The sequence below is a fragment of the Gopherus evgoodei genome, chromosome 12 (genome assembly GCF_007399415.2).
Source record: "Gopherus evgoodei ecotype Sinaloan lineage chromosome 12, rGopEvg1_v1.p, whole genome shotgun sequence".
Taxonomy (NCBI): domain Eukaryota; kingdom Metazoa; phylum Chordata; order Testudines; family Testudinidae; genus Gopherus; species Gopherus evgoodei.
The window spans coordinates 16,316,289-16,334,266 of NC_044333.1; the positions used below are offsets into that span (position 1 = coordinate 16,316,289).

At 40.0% G+C, this 17,978-nt stretch overlaps 1 protein-coding gene across 4 annotated transcripts in view; it reads right to left on the minus strand.

Moving 5' to 3' along the window:
- The window catches only part of CYLD (CYLD lysine 63 deubiquitinase), a 48,987-nt gene extending 31,212 nt beyond the window's left edge, over positions 1-17,775 (minus strand). The window contains exons 1-5 of one of the 4 annotated variants that reach the window (XM_030581403.1): positions 17,592-17,775; positions 6,673-7,335; positions 6,046-6,213; positions 4,159-4,264; positions 558-656 (exon numbers count right to left, since the gene is read on the minus strand). In XM_030581403.1, coding sequence (XP_030437263.1) covers positions 558-656; positions 4,159-4,264; positions 6,046-6,213; positions 6,673-7,179 — 880 coding nt within the window. In that variant the 5' untranslated portion in view covers positions 7,180-7,335; positions 17,592-17,775. Of the gene's footprint in view, positions 1-557; positions 657-4,158; positions 4,265-5,910; positions 6,214-6,672; positions 7,336-8,629; positions 8,649-17,591 lie in introns of those variants that run through there. The other 3 variants (XM_030581401.1, XM_030581402.1, XM_030581404.1) reach the window with 3 other exon arrangements.
- Positions 17,776-17,978: the final 203 nt, after the last annotated feature.

Below are 17,978 nucleotides of genomic sequence, written 5' to 3' on the forward strand. Positions count from 1 at the left end.
AATTATGGAGATGGTTCAGAATTATTTAATGAAAGCAGACATCGTGTTTTAACAATGTTAAAGCTTTATAATTTGTGTTTTAACAATGTTAATGTGTCAAAATATACATAGTAAATATTCTTAACCAAATTAATAAGTTCTCAAATAGCATTTTTCTTGCTTTGCCTATCTGCAATCTCCAGTTATCAATAGGTGGTCTATTTTTTGTTGTGGGGGTGGTGGGGTGAGAAATTGTCGTTTACCAACATTTGCCAAAAAGTCTAAAACTTTCCAAACCTATTTACAACCAACCAATTGAACCGCGAGGAAAACTGAAAAACACATTCATCTTTGTATTCTGCTTCCATGAAATATATTTTTTGCATTTCCCTGCAAGTGTTTTTTTCCTATGGACATTTTCATGGAAACAGATTTGCTGCTATTCCTCACCTGAAGTCTTTATTATGATTTCACAAAGGACTGACTTCAAGTGTCAAGGAAAAGCAGGTGAACAAAAAATATATAAATAAAAAGCTCCCTTTTCGTACAAACATCCCTAAAAATAAAGTAAAAAGTACCTGTGACCTTTTGCTTACTATGGTTGAATAAGCTTTTGTCACCACTACCTCTTGAGGCAAAGGTAAGTTTGGGAACTCTCCTCTCCTGTGATGCAGTCTCTAGAATAGGTATAGAGGTAGAATTTTAGTTTTTTCATATAGGTGCAAGCATAACAAAGGCAAAAAATAAGTAAGTATAAAACCTTTAAAACCGTAGTACAATAATGTCCCTCTACGAAGAATCAGTAGAATATCAGGGTTGGAAGGAACCTCAGGAGGTCCTCTAGTCCAACCTGCTGCTCAAAGCAGGGCCAATCCCCAGACAGATTTTTGCCCCAGATCCCTAAATGGCCCCCTCAAGGCTTGAACTCACAACCCTGGGTTTGGCAGGCCAATGCTCAAACCACTGAGCTATCCCTCTCCCCATTCCATCAGCACTTCTCTTATTAAAAAACTAAGGCCAAAGATTTCAAGCCTGGGTATACAAGGTCAGAGTCTTAACAGGTGGCCCAATTTTTGAGAATACTGGCACATAGCTCCTATGGATTTAAATGGTATCTGTGGGTGACCATCACCTTACAGAAGGGGGAGCTGGGTGAGGGGAAAGTCAAAATGATCTCATGATGAGTTACCTGAGTATGACTTTAGGCTAAACTTAGACACCCAGATTTGAAAGTTTTGGCCTATCAGTTCTCAGAAAAACTGGAAGGGATTTTGAGGCGGGTACCTGAAAGTATGCCCCACTTTGTTTTTGAAGTGGATCAGATTTCAAGTCAATGGTACCTTTTCAAAAAGGGCATTTACAAATGTTCCACATAAATAAAGTCTTGAGGAAGCAGACTTACAATGTTTTTTTGTTTGTCTGTTTTTTAATATCAGGCCTTTCATAATGACTACATCTTGGAATAAGTCTGATGTTATGATGAAGGTGTAAGGAATGCTTTAATTTCATTGTGAGGGTTCCCCACCCCCCATTTCATTAGCTATATTTTATGTACTGTTCCATGAGACATCCTTTAACATTTCAGTCAAGCAACACGATAAAAAACTTGTATTTGGTGACATGCCAATTTTATTTTTACTGCAAGAAGTTGAAGAATAAAGAACCAAAATGTATTTCAGAACTATCCATGAGATTTTTCATGAGATTATGAATGAGATTTTAAGAAACAGTTCACTGCTACTGGAAAAATCTACAATGTACACTGCAAAATGAAACAATAATAGAATCTTGCAAGAAGGCAATATATAAAAGACACAAGATCCAAAACAGGTATAACTTTAAATGAACTTATGCCACTATCTAGCTGTCCCAAAAACTTATATTAATTATACATTTGTTAGGCTACACTTTGCTTTAATTTGTCTCATATTCTGCATGTGGTCAAAAAAACAATTATTAATTGCAAGCCAATGAAGAACTCTTCCTTCCCTCACCACCACTTAAAAGATGATCTTTCCCCCCACTTTACAGAAAGAATTGACAAAAAGTGAAAAAAAGTGAAGAGAATTTAAAAAACAGGTCATGCAACAATTTAAATATAATGTTGGTTGCATTTCCTCCTATTTATTTATACACAATAAGCTAAACGTAGTTCTTTTAAAACAAGAAGTTATGCAAGCAGAAAAATTATTTCTTCTGCATAACATCAGAAGATTTGGAACATGCAACGTATCTTTTAAAAGAGTTTAAATGAAAAAATCCTCATGTTTCTGAATCAGTATAGTGGTTTATTTGCATTTTAGCGGCATAACCCCTTAGGAGTAGTACATTTAACACACTTCCGTGACTTCTGCTAGAGTATATTAGCTTATCTCTGCCCAGCCATCCAAAACAACATCCCCTGAAGATATCTGGGATTTTTTTGGGAAGATTTACCATTTTAACATGATAAAGTGCATAGTGCCTCTTAAGTTCCATCAATTTACCATGACACAGTTGACAATAAAACTGTATTTAAAACATAAAAAGCCTATAGTCATTCTTCTTGAACTGTTAAGTCCCCAAGTCACCAAGGCATTTAAACATATGCTTAACTTTAAGCATGCAAGTAACTCCATTAAAATAAACTAGACTACACACCTGCTTAAAGATAGGCAGTCATATGCTTAAATACCTTGCTGTATTTGGGCATTACATAGCAACTGAGCAGCACAAAACCTAATTTTTGGATGACTAAAAGGTATACTCAGCTGTATTTATTAAGTAAAAGACCACAAATTATTGCTGTACTTTGAAGTTTACATTTTAAAAGCAGAAAAACTAGATTCACTGAAGAATCCTGTGGCACCTTGTAGACTAACAGACGTTTTGGAGCATGAGCTTTCGTGGGTGAATACCCACTTCCTCAGATGCATGTAATGGAAATTTCCAGGGGCAGGTATATACATGCATCTGAGGAAGTGGGTATTCACCCACGAAAGCTCATGCTCCAAAACGTCTGTTAGTCTCTAAGGTGCCACAGGATTCTTTACTGCTTTTACAGATCCAGACTAACACGGCTACCCCTCTGATACTAGATTCACTGAGTTCAGATTTTGCTATATTAAAATTCCTATTCAAAAGAATAAATAGGAATGCCTCTAGTGGAAACAACTAAGACAGACCTGCAACTTTGAATACTTATGATTTTTATCAAAAATTGATGCAATAAACATTCTTTACTGATAATATGTGGGAGTCATTAAGAAACCTATTTTCTGGAGGAAAAACAAAAACAGAATCTCGTGCACCCTATGTACTGCAAACTAAACAAATGAGTAGGAGATGCACATAATGCCACTCATGGAAGCATTTATGTACATGTGCCATTTCACACCACTTCTCAGTATGAATGTACTCTTGAAGAAAGGTTAATAGTTAGTGTGAGGAGAAGGTTGTAGTTACAGACCACAGCTGGGTAATTCTGCAACTATGCTAGACCCCACCCCCAAAAAATATTTTTTATAAATATATATAAATATTATTAACGGTAACAAATTTTAGTTAGGTGGTTATATATTCTAGCTCAGGATTTTGATCACATAGAGCACAGTATTTTGACCAGAGCTAGAAAAATCACAATTTGAAAAGTGAGGTTTAGTACACCATTTGCAAAGCATTCACACAAAAGGATTGCAGTTATTATAGGTTAGTGCGTTGAACTGATGTGAACAACAAACTGCATGCACTCCACACAGTTTTAACTTGGATTTTTCAGAAATGATTGCTATGGGTATCTGTTATTTGCCTTGTGTGATACTGGTAAATCACACAGTATTATTTGCATTCTACTGGATGACCTAAGCTTCAGTCACACAAGAAATACTTTCTTGTTCCAGATATTCACAAATTGCTCACAAGCTGATGGATGATTAATAAGAATCTTTTCAAGAATGGGTGCACTGCCACCACCAGTACTCAAATATTTATCCACAAGTATTCATAACACTATCTGTTTCCCATCAAAATTCCTCTCCACTTGAATGTTTACTGCATAAACAGAAGAGGCTGCAGATATCAGGAAAGCTAATCAGTGGGCTATATTTAAAAATGTTAATGAACTTATTTTGCAATTAATTATATACTTGGCTAGTTAATATATAAATAGTGCAAAGTGTTTTTCAAATCCACAAAACATACCTGGGATAACATCATTGATATGCAAGAGAAGAGTACTTTCTACACTTGCAAAACTGCAGAGTTGTATTCCATTGTATCTTCCATCCCAATTCCCAATAGGATTATCCTAAAAATAAAAAATTTACATCTCAAAGTATTATCCAAAAGAAGTATTTACAGAATTTTAAGAAAACCATACACCTTTGTGGGTTTAGATGCAGGTTTGGCCATATGTGGCACAAGTGGAAAAATGCAAGGTCTGAAAAATAAATTCTTGCTTAGCAACAAAATTTTGAGTACAGAATTTAAAAAAAAACACCATAGTACATTGTAACAGGGTGCTGGCCAGGAGGTCCTGAGCCAGCTGTTAGTCCAGCTCCAGTTAAGAAGCATTAATTGGGGCTGGCTGAGTCTGCCATGCCTAACTGATAGAAGGGAAGAACCTGACGGCCTTATTAGCCAAGGGACGATATAACGCTTGCTGGAAGGAAGGGACGGGGGGAGAAAGGAAAGGAAGGAGCCAAGGGATGTGCGTCCCTGCTTGCTGGAGAAGCTAGCTGTCCCCCAGGTTGCTAGTTTGGAGTGGTCTGTAAATAGAAGGCAATGGGAGCTGACACTGTAAATAAAAGGCATTGGTGATTGCACCCAGAAGAAGTCTCTGGCTGATTTGTGGATGCAGGAGTCCCATAGAGCGAGAGTGAAAAGGAGGCCCTCATTACATACACCATTCTCAGAATCCATAAATGTTGGCAATAGATAATGTTCTCCTTCAATATTTTAACATGCAAAAGATATGTGATCAGTAATAAATCATCAGAACTGCCCTAAAGATTGATGATTAAAATTTTAAAAAAAACTTTAATACTGGTCATCAATATAGAAATGCCACAACTGACGCAATTCTTCATGCAGTGGCATAATAGGTTTTTGCACTATGGAAGACTCTTATGCTTCTTTTATTAAGAGTTAAAATATTCCACTTATTTATTATATGTATGGGCTTAAAATAAAATAAAAAAAATTACTTCTTCCAGTCTTCCTCAAATATTTCCTGTTTGCATGAATGTGCTATCTGCTAAGCTCTCTTTCTGTACTAACAATTAGGTTAGCTAACCAGCACTGGGGCTGTTCAAACTGCTGCTGCAATCAGGAAAGGAAGCATAGGCCAAAACGTTTTGCAGGTTCCATCAAAAGCACGGGAATTGTTTATTTTAAGTAAATTTTTCAGAAATTGCTAAGAGTAAGTTTAAAAAAAAAAACACAAGATGAACATGACAACGAAATTTAGAGAAAAGATTTAGTGTTTTATAGGTAGGTAAAGTATTATTCTTCAAAACCTCAGTGTTCTTGCAAATTCGGATGAAAAAAAATACTGTGATGCAGACAAACTGATTTACCAAAATAAAATCCAAAACAAAAAGGAAAAAGTAATTCAGTGCATTTCTCCTAAAAGCAAAATAAATGTAAAAATCATACTCACAAGTCAAACCTTAATATCAAGCCTCACATGATTTCTGCCAAAGCAAGTAACTAGTGGAGACAACTTAAATCAAACTATTCTGCCTAAAAACTGTTGAGTCAAATACTATATTGTTACCTCATGCCAAAATAGCTGCCGAATGCCATCTTTATATGTCGGTGTTGATTTCTCACTTTCATGTCATCAGCCTCTATCGAAGTAACTTATAGATACCTCTTTATCTTCTAATTGCATGTACTTTCAATAACACACACATGCAAAAGTTATTAAAAAAAAAAATCAGATTTTCTTACCATGTCCACTCCAACAACGTATCCTAAACTTTCGTTTCCTGGTAAGAGATCACAGAATATAACTGTCCCATACTCTATACCTTCTCCTATCTTCAGAGAAACCCTGGAGTTGATCTCCAAAGGCGGAAGTTCTACCTGCATCGTGTCAACTGGAGCTGCATAATCACTCTCCAGTTCATTGTCATCATCTTCCACCAACTCTAGTTTGTCCAAGGCAACAAAAACTCCACAATCCTCATCGCATCTGAAAAACTGTTTTCCTTGGTACTGTCCATCAGTAAAGCCTTGGCCACGACCTTCTTCCTGGGTTTTGGAAAGAGAAACCAAAATATTAAAAATACTAATATTTTTGTAGGGATTATAATGCATCATTTTGGAGAAATTCCAGTAAACAATTAGGACCTGATTCAGCAAGATATTTTCACACAGATAACTAAAAGAACCTGAGCAATCATACTGACTTAAGCACCAGGGCTATTCAGATGCTTAAAAAAGTTAGCTATGTGCTTAAATACTTAGCTGAATTGGAGCCTCATTTAACAAAAACAATAAAGAGCCACCCATAAGTTGTCCTTGCTGCTATCTTACTTTAATGTACTAGAAGTAACAAAGAGCTAAAATAGATGCTTTGTATAATTCTGTATTCAATTTTAAATAATTGCAGAGCATCCAGACCTTCTGGATGGAAGTTCAATTTGTGAAAAATGGCAATGTGACAAAGTTTGTTTGAGCTCATGTATCAAGCATGCAAAAAAAACTTACCAGTAGTTCTACTCCAAAAAATATCCCGGATAATAGTCTATCTTGTAACAAGGGTCCCCGGAAGCGAACAACTCCAGGAAATTTATCATCTCCTGACCTCAGCTGTACTCTCACAGGGGAACCAACATCTATGTGCAGGCCTTTACTTAATCGGCTTTTGCTTTTAAACAGACTGTATCTTTCCTCACAGTTGGTAATAGCCAAAAGCAACTCAGCTAGTTTCTCATTTATTTCTATTACATCTTTCTCATCCACAAACAGGACTGGATGCGGCTGTTCCAGAACCTTTAAACAAATCTGCATTTTCTTGCCTTTAGAAGGGATATTTCTGCCGTGTCCCACAGAAGAACGATCTTGAATAAACTGGCTTAGGCTACCCTTGGGTACTTTCAAAAGCTTTTGATTTTGTTTGTCTAAAACACTGCATTCCTGGAGAAGCAAATAAAAGATACGCTCTTCCCAATAGGATGAGCTGGCTTTTTCTTGACTCCATAAGCCTGAATTCATTGTGATGAAAACTTTATAAATAAGCAGTTATATTCAACAAAGATGATCTGCTGACATACTCGTACAGCAATTACAAAGGAAAATTCCTAGAGGATCCAACATTTGTTTAATGATTCTGTGTCAACGTTGTCAAGGGCTAAATCCAGAACAGAAAGCCTAGGATAAACAAAAATAAACACAATGTAACATTAAGTTTAAGAGAATCACAGCTAAAATTAAGCAAAACAGGAATTCATTTTAAAATGCAAACATTTTTCATATACAGTAAAACAAAAGTAACTGGGTGATGTTAAAGGTAACTTCAAACAGACAAATATTTTTGCAGAACAAGCTTGCGATTCTATTCCAGTTACCCTTCTCTAGTGTTTTGAATAAAGGAACTACAAAATTAAAATTCAAATGACATGCAACAACCACATAAGTTAAAAGGAAAAAGGAGTCTTTAATTTTAAGTGACCAGATAAAGGCCAAACCAAATGTATAGTGAGTGAGCTTTTGAGAAGACTTTCTCCACAACAAATGATCCTTTATGCATTTTAGTGACTGTCCATTTCTGATACAGCAAAAGTATTTTTGTGTTATATTAAGTACGCTACTGAACACGTATACAACTTTTTCTGAACCTACCATGTTTAGAAATTTGTAAAGTATTTATTACTATGTAATGCTATTTCCGAGACACAAAGCTAAGTAGTATTTTCATGAAATGAACAAAACCAGAATTTGAAAAGTACAATTTGTGAAGGATACTATGTCTAATACAAATTTTTTTAATCAAAGCTAATGTTTATGAACTAGATCAGTTTAGTATTCAACATATTTAAAATATATCAGACTCAACATCCTACGGGATGGAATGAAACTGACTACAGAGAAAGGTTACAGAAATATACCTTACTTTTTATTGTACAACCATGTTTTTGGGTTCTCAAGATCAACACTTGAACAACAAATCTGAGGATCACGAGGACTAAACAGGCAGATCATACTTTCCCATAACAAATATCTAGAAAAGGCCATCCTGGTGCCCAAAATTGCACTGTACTGCTGTTTAGTGATCCAGAATGAAATATTTATCTTGGTGGTATCTCATTTCCTATGCCAGCAGAACAGACGCATCCCTCTCAGATACAGGGGGTTGGAAAGGCAATGGGGAGTAATTCATCCATTTATTGTGGCTGATTTAGACGCAAAGCAATCCTCTGAAAGAGACCTATTTCTTGCTTATAGTTAGGGAAGCCTACTGTAGTACAATCCCCATATAAGAAAGGGTGCACTTGCTAGAAGAACTATTTCGCTGTCATACTAGGCACACAAAAAAGTATTTTAGGGGAACGAGGAAACAAATTCAACCTGTCTCGAAGACACAAGGTTTAAGATTGAATTTCCTGTGATCGCGAAAGAAGTAGGAGTAATGAAGAGAAGGTGTCTTACAACAATGAAGACTTACAGTGGAACCTTCCAGGAAGGTCAGGTCTTCTCCAAGAAGCAAGAACCTGAAAGTTTAGTTAAGTTATTTGAGCTAGCTCACTAATGAATAGCTAATGAAATGTGAGAGACACAGAGATGTTTTATAATGGGATCAGACAGAACTCATTGCAATACTTATTTTTTAAACAGACAATATCTGATTCTACCCATTCTATTTAAAAGCTATCCTTAAAATGTAGTAAATGTAATGAAACAGTTAACTTTTTTGCTTATATTTTAACAATGTAGAAGTGCCAGAGAGAGCAGGCTTGAAAGAAGAGGTCATCTCATTTAAATACTGTGGTAAAAACTGGAATCCATAGGATGTATAAATTAAACTTTAATAAATCATGTTCCAAAACACTTAACTGCAGATTATCTCTCAGGAGATTAAGTAAAAGAGCTATCTACAAATTGTACTATACTACTTAGATTATTTAAAGAAAAAAAACTCATCTGAAATACATCACAATTTATTTATATTCAGAAAGTAAAAGTTACCACATAGGCTAAATATATATTCTCCAGCTGAAATTTTTGATGTCTATAACTTGGCTGGATTTTAGTTAGCCGATGAATATTTCACTGATGATTTACTTCTTATTCTGGTGATTTTGTTGTTGTGGTTCACATCTTTTCTCCTATTGCATTCAGCCAGGCTCTCCCCCAATCTATTAATATTCCTGTCATTCAGTTTGATCCCAAATTTGGAATCTATCCAGAAGCCAATGAAGTGGCTAAAGCTATTCATTTGTAACTAAACACTCATGCTGATTTCCCCCCTCCACACACACACACACACACAAACACAAAAAGGTACCTTTTTTCATGCTTCAGAACAAACCAAAAGTTATGCTATGACATAGCAGTAGAGGGTTAATGGAAACATCTAAAGCAATCAAACATTTTCTAATCACTAGGCTTTCTCAGATTTCTGCACTAAAAACAATACCTTCTTTTGATGCGCTTTTACAATAATACAGCCATTCAGCTACTGAATACACTATCTGTTTCATCTTTATTAATAGGGCACATGAATATCAATGTCATTAACATTCTGTATCACTGCAGCAACTGGTAGCACCAATGCATTTTAAAAGTCTGTTTGCATTTCCAGAATAAGTCACATAGTTGAAGTACAACATCTGGGCAGTTTCAGATCTCATTGAGCTGAATGAAGTCTGGTAGAGGCTGTCAATCTGTTTTCAAATTAAAATAGAAATACACTTTTTTTTTTTTAAATTAGCCAATGGGAAAATAGAATCAAACGTCTATTTGCTGTTTTTCTTGCCAAATACCAGTAACTTTTTTATTGAAGCTGATCAAGAACTGACAGGATACACTAATAGAGTTTGTACATGTGACACATTAGATCAAGTACAAATTACTACAAGTAACCCCAGACATGAAAATCTGAATTTTGATGTATTCATCGTTAATGTCATAACTTATTTCTATGCACTGATGCCACAAAATTTTTTATTTGCAACTCAGAGTCAGAAGCCCCATTCTTCATCATTCAATCTTATGTCCTGACCCTGCAAAGACTAATGCACGCTTAACTTTCCAAACTGAGTGATTGCACTGAAGTCAGTGAGCTACGCACATTGTGTAAAGTTAACCACAAACATCGTTGTTGCAGGATTGGGGTCTTAACCATTTCAAATATATATATCTAAAACTTATACTTCACTTAAATATGAAAACACATAAAGAAAATGTGTAAACAGAAATTTATAAAGCAGTCTGCACAAATGTTTAGAAGGAAAGATGAATCTCTAATTAGGGTTCCTTTGTAACTATTACATGAACTATAGCTTGCTAACTGGGCAAGGTCTACAATGTTATAATCTGATTTAATCAAAAACATTTAATTCAACTGGAAATGTGTAACCGTTTTAATTAGATTATATAATAGTATCCTTAATACTATCTATGGTCAGTCACTCAACATTTACAAAGCCTTACAAAGTTCTATTCACTATACCAAGCAATTGTTTTTTAAATTATTAAATGGCAAAAAAAAACTTAATTAGTTCAAATAACTATACCCACTGATGGCTTGTGCCTATCCAGAACAGAGTTCTGCAAATCTCAAACTTCTGAAAACTAGGAAATACAGAGTTAAGCTAAACACCCGCTCAGTCCCAATGGAGCTGGCAAGAGCCACTGGGATTTGTCTGCATGCACTGCAGTTGCATTCAGTGTTTTAGGTATATCAATGCTGAATGGAGGCAGTAGATGGGACAGGTTGGTAGATCTGTTTGTGATATGAGAAACATCACAGCCAGTGATATGAGGAGATGTCAGTCTGAGTCCCTCAATGCCTGTGATCAAAGGAAAAAGGTGTGTGGGTACTCTGAGATTCCACTCTGCATCATTTCAATACAGAATTGTGTAGGTTATGTCAACAGCAGAGCACTGGTGGTTTCTTACTATGAGAAAGGCTAAGATTTTGTCACAGTTATTTTTAGTAAAAAGTCAGGGACCAGTCACAAGCAGTAAGCAAAAATTCACAGGGTCCCCTGGCACTGCCCACGGCAACTTGGAGCCACGGAGGGTGGGGGGAGCCACGGCGGCTGGGACTGAAGCGGAAAATGGCACAGAAATCTTTGGAAATCACAGATTCTGTGACTTCCGTGACCACCATGACAAAATCTTAGCCTTAGCTATGACTAGGGCCCTACAAAATTCATGGTCCATTTTGGTTAATTTAACGGTCCAAGGATTTTAAAAATTGCAAATTTCATGATTTCAGTTATTTAAATCTGAAATTTCATGGTGTTGTCATGGTAGAGATTCTGACCCAAAAAGGAGTTGGGGGGAGGGGTTGTAAAGTTATTGAGGGGAAGAGTTGCAATACTTCTACCTTACTTCTGCATTCAGAGCTGGTCAGCTGCAGAGCAGCAGCTGTTGGCCAGGAGCCCACATCTGAATGCAGAGCCACTGCCAGCAGCAGCACAGAAGCAAGGATGATATAGTATGGTATTGCCACCCATACTTCTGCACTGCTGCCTGCAGAGCTGTGCCCTCAGTCAGCAGCTGCCGCTCTGTGGCTGCCCAGCTCTGAAAGCAGCAGTGTAGAGGTAAGAGTAGCAAGGTATGAGATTTCCACCCTTACCTCTGTGCTGTTGCTGAGGGGTTGCTGTCTTTAGAGCTGGGCACCCGGCCAACAGCCGCCGCTCTCTGGCCACCCAGCTCTAAAGGCAGCACAGAAGTAAGGGTGGCAATACTGTGACCCCCCCCCCCGAAATAACCCTGCAAACCCCCTACAACTCTCTTTTGGGTCAGGACCCCTAATTTGAGAAACACTGGTCTCCCCCATGAAATCTGAATAGTATAGGGTAAAAGCACACCAAAGGCCAGATTTTACAAGGGGAGAGACCAGATTTCACAGTCCGTGATGCATTTTTCATGGCCGTGAATTTGGTAGGGCCCTAGCTATGAGTATTGTCAGTACTGAAAGCTGTCTGCGGATTTAATGATAGGTAGGAGAAAGCATAAGTTTAGGTGATATCCTGTGTGCAAAGAAGAGTTTATAAAACTGTGAGAAGTTGTAATCTAGGAGGGGAGTATGCTCAGTGTTGTAAGTGTAGGACAGGTGCCAGTAGTGCCTGTGCACTGCAATGAAAAGGCAGATTTCAAGCATGTGTGTTATGGGTGTTTTGGGGCATCATTTGTGAAGGACAGAGTTAGGGCTAAGCAGACATTTACCTTAACTCTCTATTTCCTATATTTCTGTTTCCAAGAGCTTGAATTTTGCTGAACTTGACATTCTGAAAGGTCACGAGTTATCTCTGGGCAATCTTAAGTCCGAGTTAAAGTTTTTGCCATTAAATTTCCTTCTGTGGTTTGTTTGTTTGGGGTTATTGGTTTGGTTTTTTGGTTTGTTTTTTTTCCTAAAAAGAGAGAGACATGTTAGCTGGTAGGAGACTGTGGTCATTTAGACAGCTGTGGTTTTCACCTAGCTTTACAGTGGATGTACTACTGAAGTACCTAGCTTTTAAATAGTGCTTTTCATCAGTAGCGCTCAAAGAACTTTACATTATCATCCCCATTTTGTACCTCACATGGCAGAGCAAGGAGAGGGGCTCAGCAGACCAAGATCTCCCTGATCCCAGACCACACAGCACAGGTAGGACTCACCCACATCCCAGCACAACCATGGTAGGGTAGAATTTTGGGCTAACAGGTTCACCCACCGATATACCTCCAAACTTTCTATACAAACCCTCCCATCCTCTCGCCTCTCACCCAACCAATCCCTATTTCCCCCTCTTTACTTAAGCCCTAACTCTCTCTTCCTTTTCTTACCACCCATTGCCATTTATTCCTCTCTCCATTACGTTCCCATCCTCCAAAGTAGATTCAAACCTCTCCCCCTGACTCCCCATCTACTCTTCCATCCCAATCATCCTCTGTCATAAACAGATAGCTAAGGGTTAATGTTCTTTTACCTGTAAACGGGTAACACCAGTAATCTGAAACACCTGACCAGAGGACCAATCAGGAAACAAGACTTTTTCAAATCTGGGTGGAGGGAAGTTTTGGGTGTGAGTTCTTTGTTCTTTGTCTTGTGTCTGTGCCCTCTCGGCTCTAAGAGTGATTTTTCTATCTCCTGGCTTTCTAATCTTCTGTTTCCAAGTTGTAAGTACAAGGATAGTAAGACAATAGGTTTATATTGTTTTCTTTTGTATTTACATGTGTGTAGTTGCTGGAATGTTTTAAATTGTATTCTTTTTGGATAAGGCTGTTTATTCATTTTTCTTTTAAGCAACTAACCCTGTATATTGTCAACTTGAAACAGAGCCTATTTTTAATGTCCTTTTTTCTTTCTTTTTACATAAAGCTTTCTTTTTAAGACCTGTTGGAGTTTTTCTTTAGTGGGGACTCCAGGGAACTGCGTCTGCAGCTCACCAGGGAATTAGTGGGAGGAAGAAGTCAAGGGGAAAATCTCTGTGTGTTAGATTTACTAAGCCTGACTTTGCATATCCTCTGGGTGAGGGTGGGAGAGAGAGTAGCTCTCTCGGTACTTGTGTTTCCAGGACTGGAAGCAGGGAATCTCCTAGGGTCGTCCGGGGAGGGGAGCCTGGGAGGAAGTAACAAGGAAACAAGGGGAGGGGGTTATTTCCCTTTGTTGTAGGACTCAAGGCATCTGAGTCTGGGGGTCCCCCAGGGAAGGTTTTGGGGAGACCGCAGTGAGCTAGGTACTGTATAATTCCTGGCTGGTGGCAGCTTTACCAGGTCCAAGCTGGTAACTAAGCTTGGAGGTTTTCATGCTAACACCGATATTTTGGACGCTAAGGTCCAGATCTGGGAAAAATGTTATGACACCCTCCCCTCAAATTTATTTTTTTTTCCAAACACAGTTGAAGCATTCTCTGAATTATCTCCCATACTCAGATTCTCTCTCTCTCTCTCAAACCTTACCTACACTTTGACAGAGGTGGCTTTACTCCAATGTTTACACAGCTCACTCTCAGATTTCTGACAAGGATCCGTGGGTTTCAAACTTACAAGCTGCTAGAATCTGTGAACTTTATGAAATACTGAATTTTTTCCAGGGAGTTGGGGCTGTATCTCAGGAATCCCTTACTCAAATTAACCCATATTTGCATCACAAACCCTGTCCTACACTCCCATGAGACAATGCAAATTTCAAGACAGTCTCTGTAAGCATGCTGATGCACAACTATAATTACATGAAATCAGGAGGAGGATGGAGGAAAAGGACTCTACATATCCATCTGCAGCACAGCAGGCCTAGAGAGGTAGGAAGTGACCTATTCATCTCAATGAGATGTTCTCAGCTGAAAGACCATATCCCCAGATATAAATACAGCCTGAAACAATAACTCCATTGTGAACTGCTCCATTCATGTCAGTGGGTGTCTCATCCCCTTCCCCAGTGCTAGAGAGCCTGTAATATACATGCATGTAAATTCTCACCCCATCTCAGCAGTGTGTTCTTAATACATGCGCTAAGCGTACCTGTTCTAAGCTCTCGAACCAGAGGGGCAAGGCTTCCCCAAATCTTGGCTCATATACGGGGGCGAAATAGGGAAGCGGGCTCAGATCCTCCTAGAGAGACAGAGCCCTCTAAGATCCCACATTACATAAAGAAGGGTAAGGAGCGGGGCTCGGACATTTTCAGAAGGCCACAGAACTCTAGATATCACATGGGGATGGGCAGATGGGGACAGGAGATTAGATCCCCATAGAAGCATAGAGAGCCCCCGCTCCCAGACCCTGGCACACATACAGGCGCTGGGGCGCTCTATGTATTTTGCTGCCCCAAGCACGGCAGTCAGGCAGCTTTCTGCGGTGAGCCTCCGGGAGGTCCACTGGTAATGTGGAATCGGCGTATCCGCCGCCAAATTGAGGCCAAAACTGCAAGACCGGTAGACCTCCCACAGGCACACCGCTAACAGCACCTGCCTGCTGCCCTCACAGCGACCAACAGGCTGCACTCCGCAGCTTGCCGCCCCAGGCATGTGCTTGGTGCGCTGGTGCCTGGTGTCACCCTGTATAGGGGGCAGGGACTCAGACACCCTCAGGAGGGCAAGTACCCCATATCTGGCTCACATGAAGGGGAACACAAAGATGGAGTGCTCAGATCTGGCACAAACACAAAGGTAGGGGAAGAGGCTTAGATCTCCTCTTCCCTAGGATAGGCAGCCTCCCACAGATGCCAGCGATCACATGAGAGGGAAATGTAGGGCTGACAGGTGCCACTGCCCCTATTCTCCCCCAGCCTGGAACTTATTCCCATGTGTTCCTTCCCATTGTCCCATTCCTCCCCTCCCACTCCCTATCACTGACCCATACCTAATCCCTCTCCTACCTACCCCCATAATTGATCCTCCCCTACCTTGAACCACAACCCCCTCTCTCCCTTTTGCCATCCACTCTTCCACACACATCCCATGAGTATTTGCATGTGTAATTTACTACAGTGCACAGCAGTGCAGTGATGAATATTAACCCCCAGGTATGACAGTATGTAACATACTTAAGAACTTTTTCTATCCATCTAGGTTCTCATGCCATGGTCATCTTTGTGATATCTGAGCCCATCTTAGTACCAAAATGGGATGAGAGGTAAGAGAGAAAACATCTTCTGAACAGGAGCAAAGACCTAACAGGAGCAAGTGACTGAAACTTTGTAAGTGTAGCTAAGAGGGTGAAACTTTGCACATGTTTAAGCCACTGTAGTTAGCCAGTCAGAAGTTCCCTAAATTCCTCTCCCCCCACCTCACCCTCTGAGTCACTAGCATATACTGTTACAGAGAATCATCCCACTGAGAAAAAGGTTTGTTCTGAAATTTGAGAACTGTGTTTCTGCCTTGGGATAGCATTACTTGGAGCAAGCAGTGTGGTTTGTATCTCCTATCAGGTTTCAGCATGAATATACACAAGTATATTGTCTTGATTCAGACTATAGAACAAGTGGGGAAAACTGGATCAACCTGTTTCAAATTGTCTCTTGTAAATTCCCAAGTTTAAATGTCATGTTTTGAATAACCCCATGTACAGGGCAAACAACCAAGACTGTCAGTCTGAAAAATGTTTTAAGTGGAAGAACCCACAGTAGCTGAATGGGCAAATGTAACAGCATCCAAGGGAGGCCAAAGCTGCATGTTTGCAATACTAAATAAAAATAAAAAAATGTGCATTTTAAAGAATGCTTAGTTGCTAAGTGAAAACATACATCTTAACACAGTCTAATGGATTACTGGAGCTTTTAAATGTATATTTTTACTATTTGGATTTTACTACTTAACTTTTTTTTAAAACAAAAAGCACTACACTGTAGCTGTTTGGTATAATGTGTACATGGACTTGATTTGGGGATGACTCTTGTATGTTAGTATGTGCCACTTGTCTCTAAGTCAGAGGGATTGTGCATTGTGTTCATATTTTGAGATGAAAGATGAAAACACTATTTTCAGTCAGATTTAATGTTCTTGCTTTATAAGTTAATATATACTTCTTTATACTTGTTAATGTTTATTTTCTGAGCAGCATAAAATATGCTTAAACATTTCCTTGCTTTTAAATGCTTACTTTTTTTTAAACACAGATTTTTATTTTACATTAGCCTAGACTTTTTTCTTATTTTTTGTGCACATGTGTAAATGAAGATACAGTTTAAACTTTTAAATAAACGGGGCAAAGAATCCTGTGGCACCTTGTAGACTAACAGACGTTTTGGAGCATGAGCTTTCGTGGGTGAATACCCACTTCCTCAGATGCAAGGGATGACTAGTGACCATATCATTATATTAAACCTGGGAGCTGCACTGGCCAAAATCAGTGCCACCTGCACAGACAGCCCTTATCTATTTCAGTGTGCGCCTGACAAAATGCAGGGATCACTATATTGCTAAATCCTTAAGCCTTCAATCAGATCTGACAGTGTGAACCTCTTACCCAACTGACTTCAATGTTCTGCATGAGCTACCAGAGCCAGCCGCAGGATCAGGGCCTACCTCAGGTACACAGCACAACACAATCCAGCCAGCCTGCCTGCCTGCCTTCAAGCTGCACGTTGGTGAAAAAGGCGAAACAAAGCAACTCACTGTGAGAAGCCCTAACAGAGGAAATGTCTCGCGCACACACGCGCAGAACTAGAACCCAAGTCCCACTACGCTGCTCTATAGCCAACCTGTAGCTAAGCCAGCTGAGGCGACTCCACCGCACCGTGCTGTACGCGCCCGGGACGAAGAGGGCTGGCAGCGCGCACCCTGGGCCGGTCCGTCGGTAGCCCTCCGAGCGCGGCCCCCCGCGGGGGGGGGGACACACGTATTGTCGCAGCACTTACAGACCGGCACGGTCCGCAGCCCCCGCCGATTTCCAGGGGGGACCAGCCCCGGCCCCACGGCCAGGGCAGCGGAGGCAGCCCCGAAACGCGGCGCGACCGCCCCGGGCCCCTCACTCACTTCTTCATCCTCGGCCCAGCGAGCCACCGCGTTGCTGCTGCTCAGGCAGCTCCTCCTGACAGGCCTGTAGCCGCCGGCGCGGGGACTTTCCCAGCCCGCTCACACCCCCGCGGGGCTCATCACAGCAACGCAGCCTATACCCGGTCTCTCAGATTCAGCTCAGTAGCCAGGCGGCCCGGCCCGTGAAACCTACCCTGCTACGCAAACAGCACCGCCCCCTGCCAGCTGCCGAAGCCAACCACAAGGCCCAGAACCGGCCACCCTCCCTCCTATTGGTTCGACACACGCAGAGCCTGCGCCTACACGGGGATTTCCACTCCAGCATGCTTGGCAGAGCCGCAGATGAAGGCGGGAACTGACGTGTGGGCGGAGTCAAACCGATGGGAT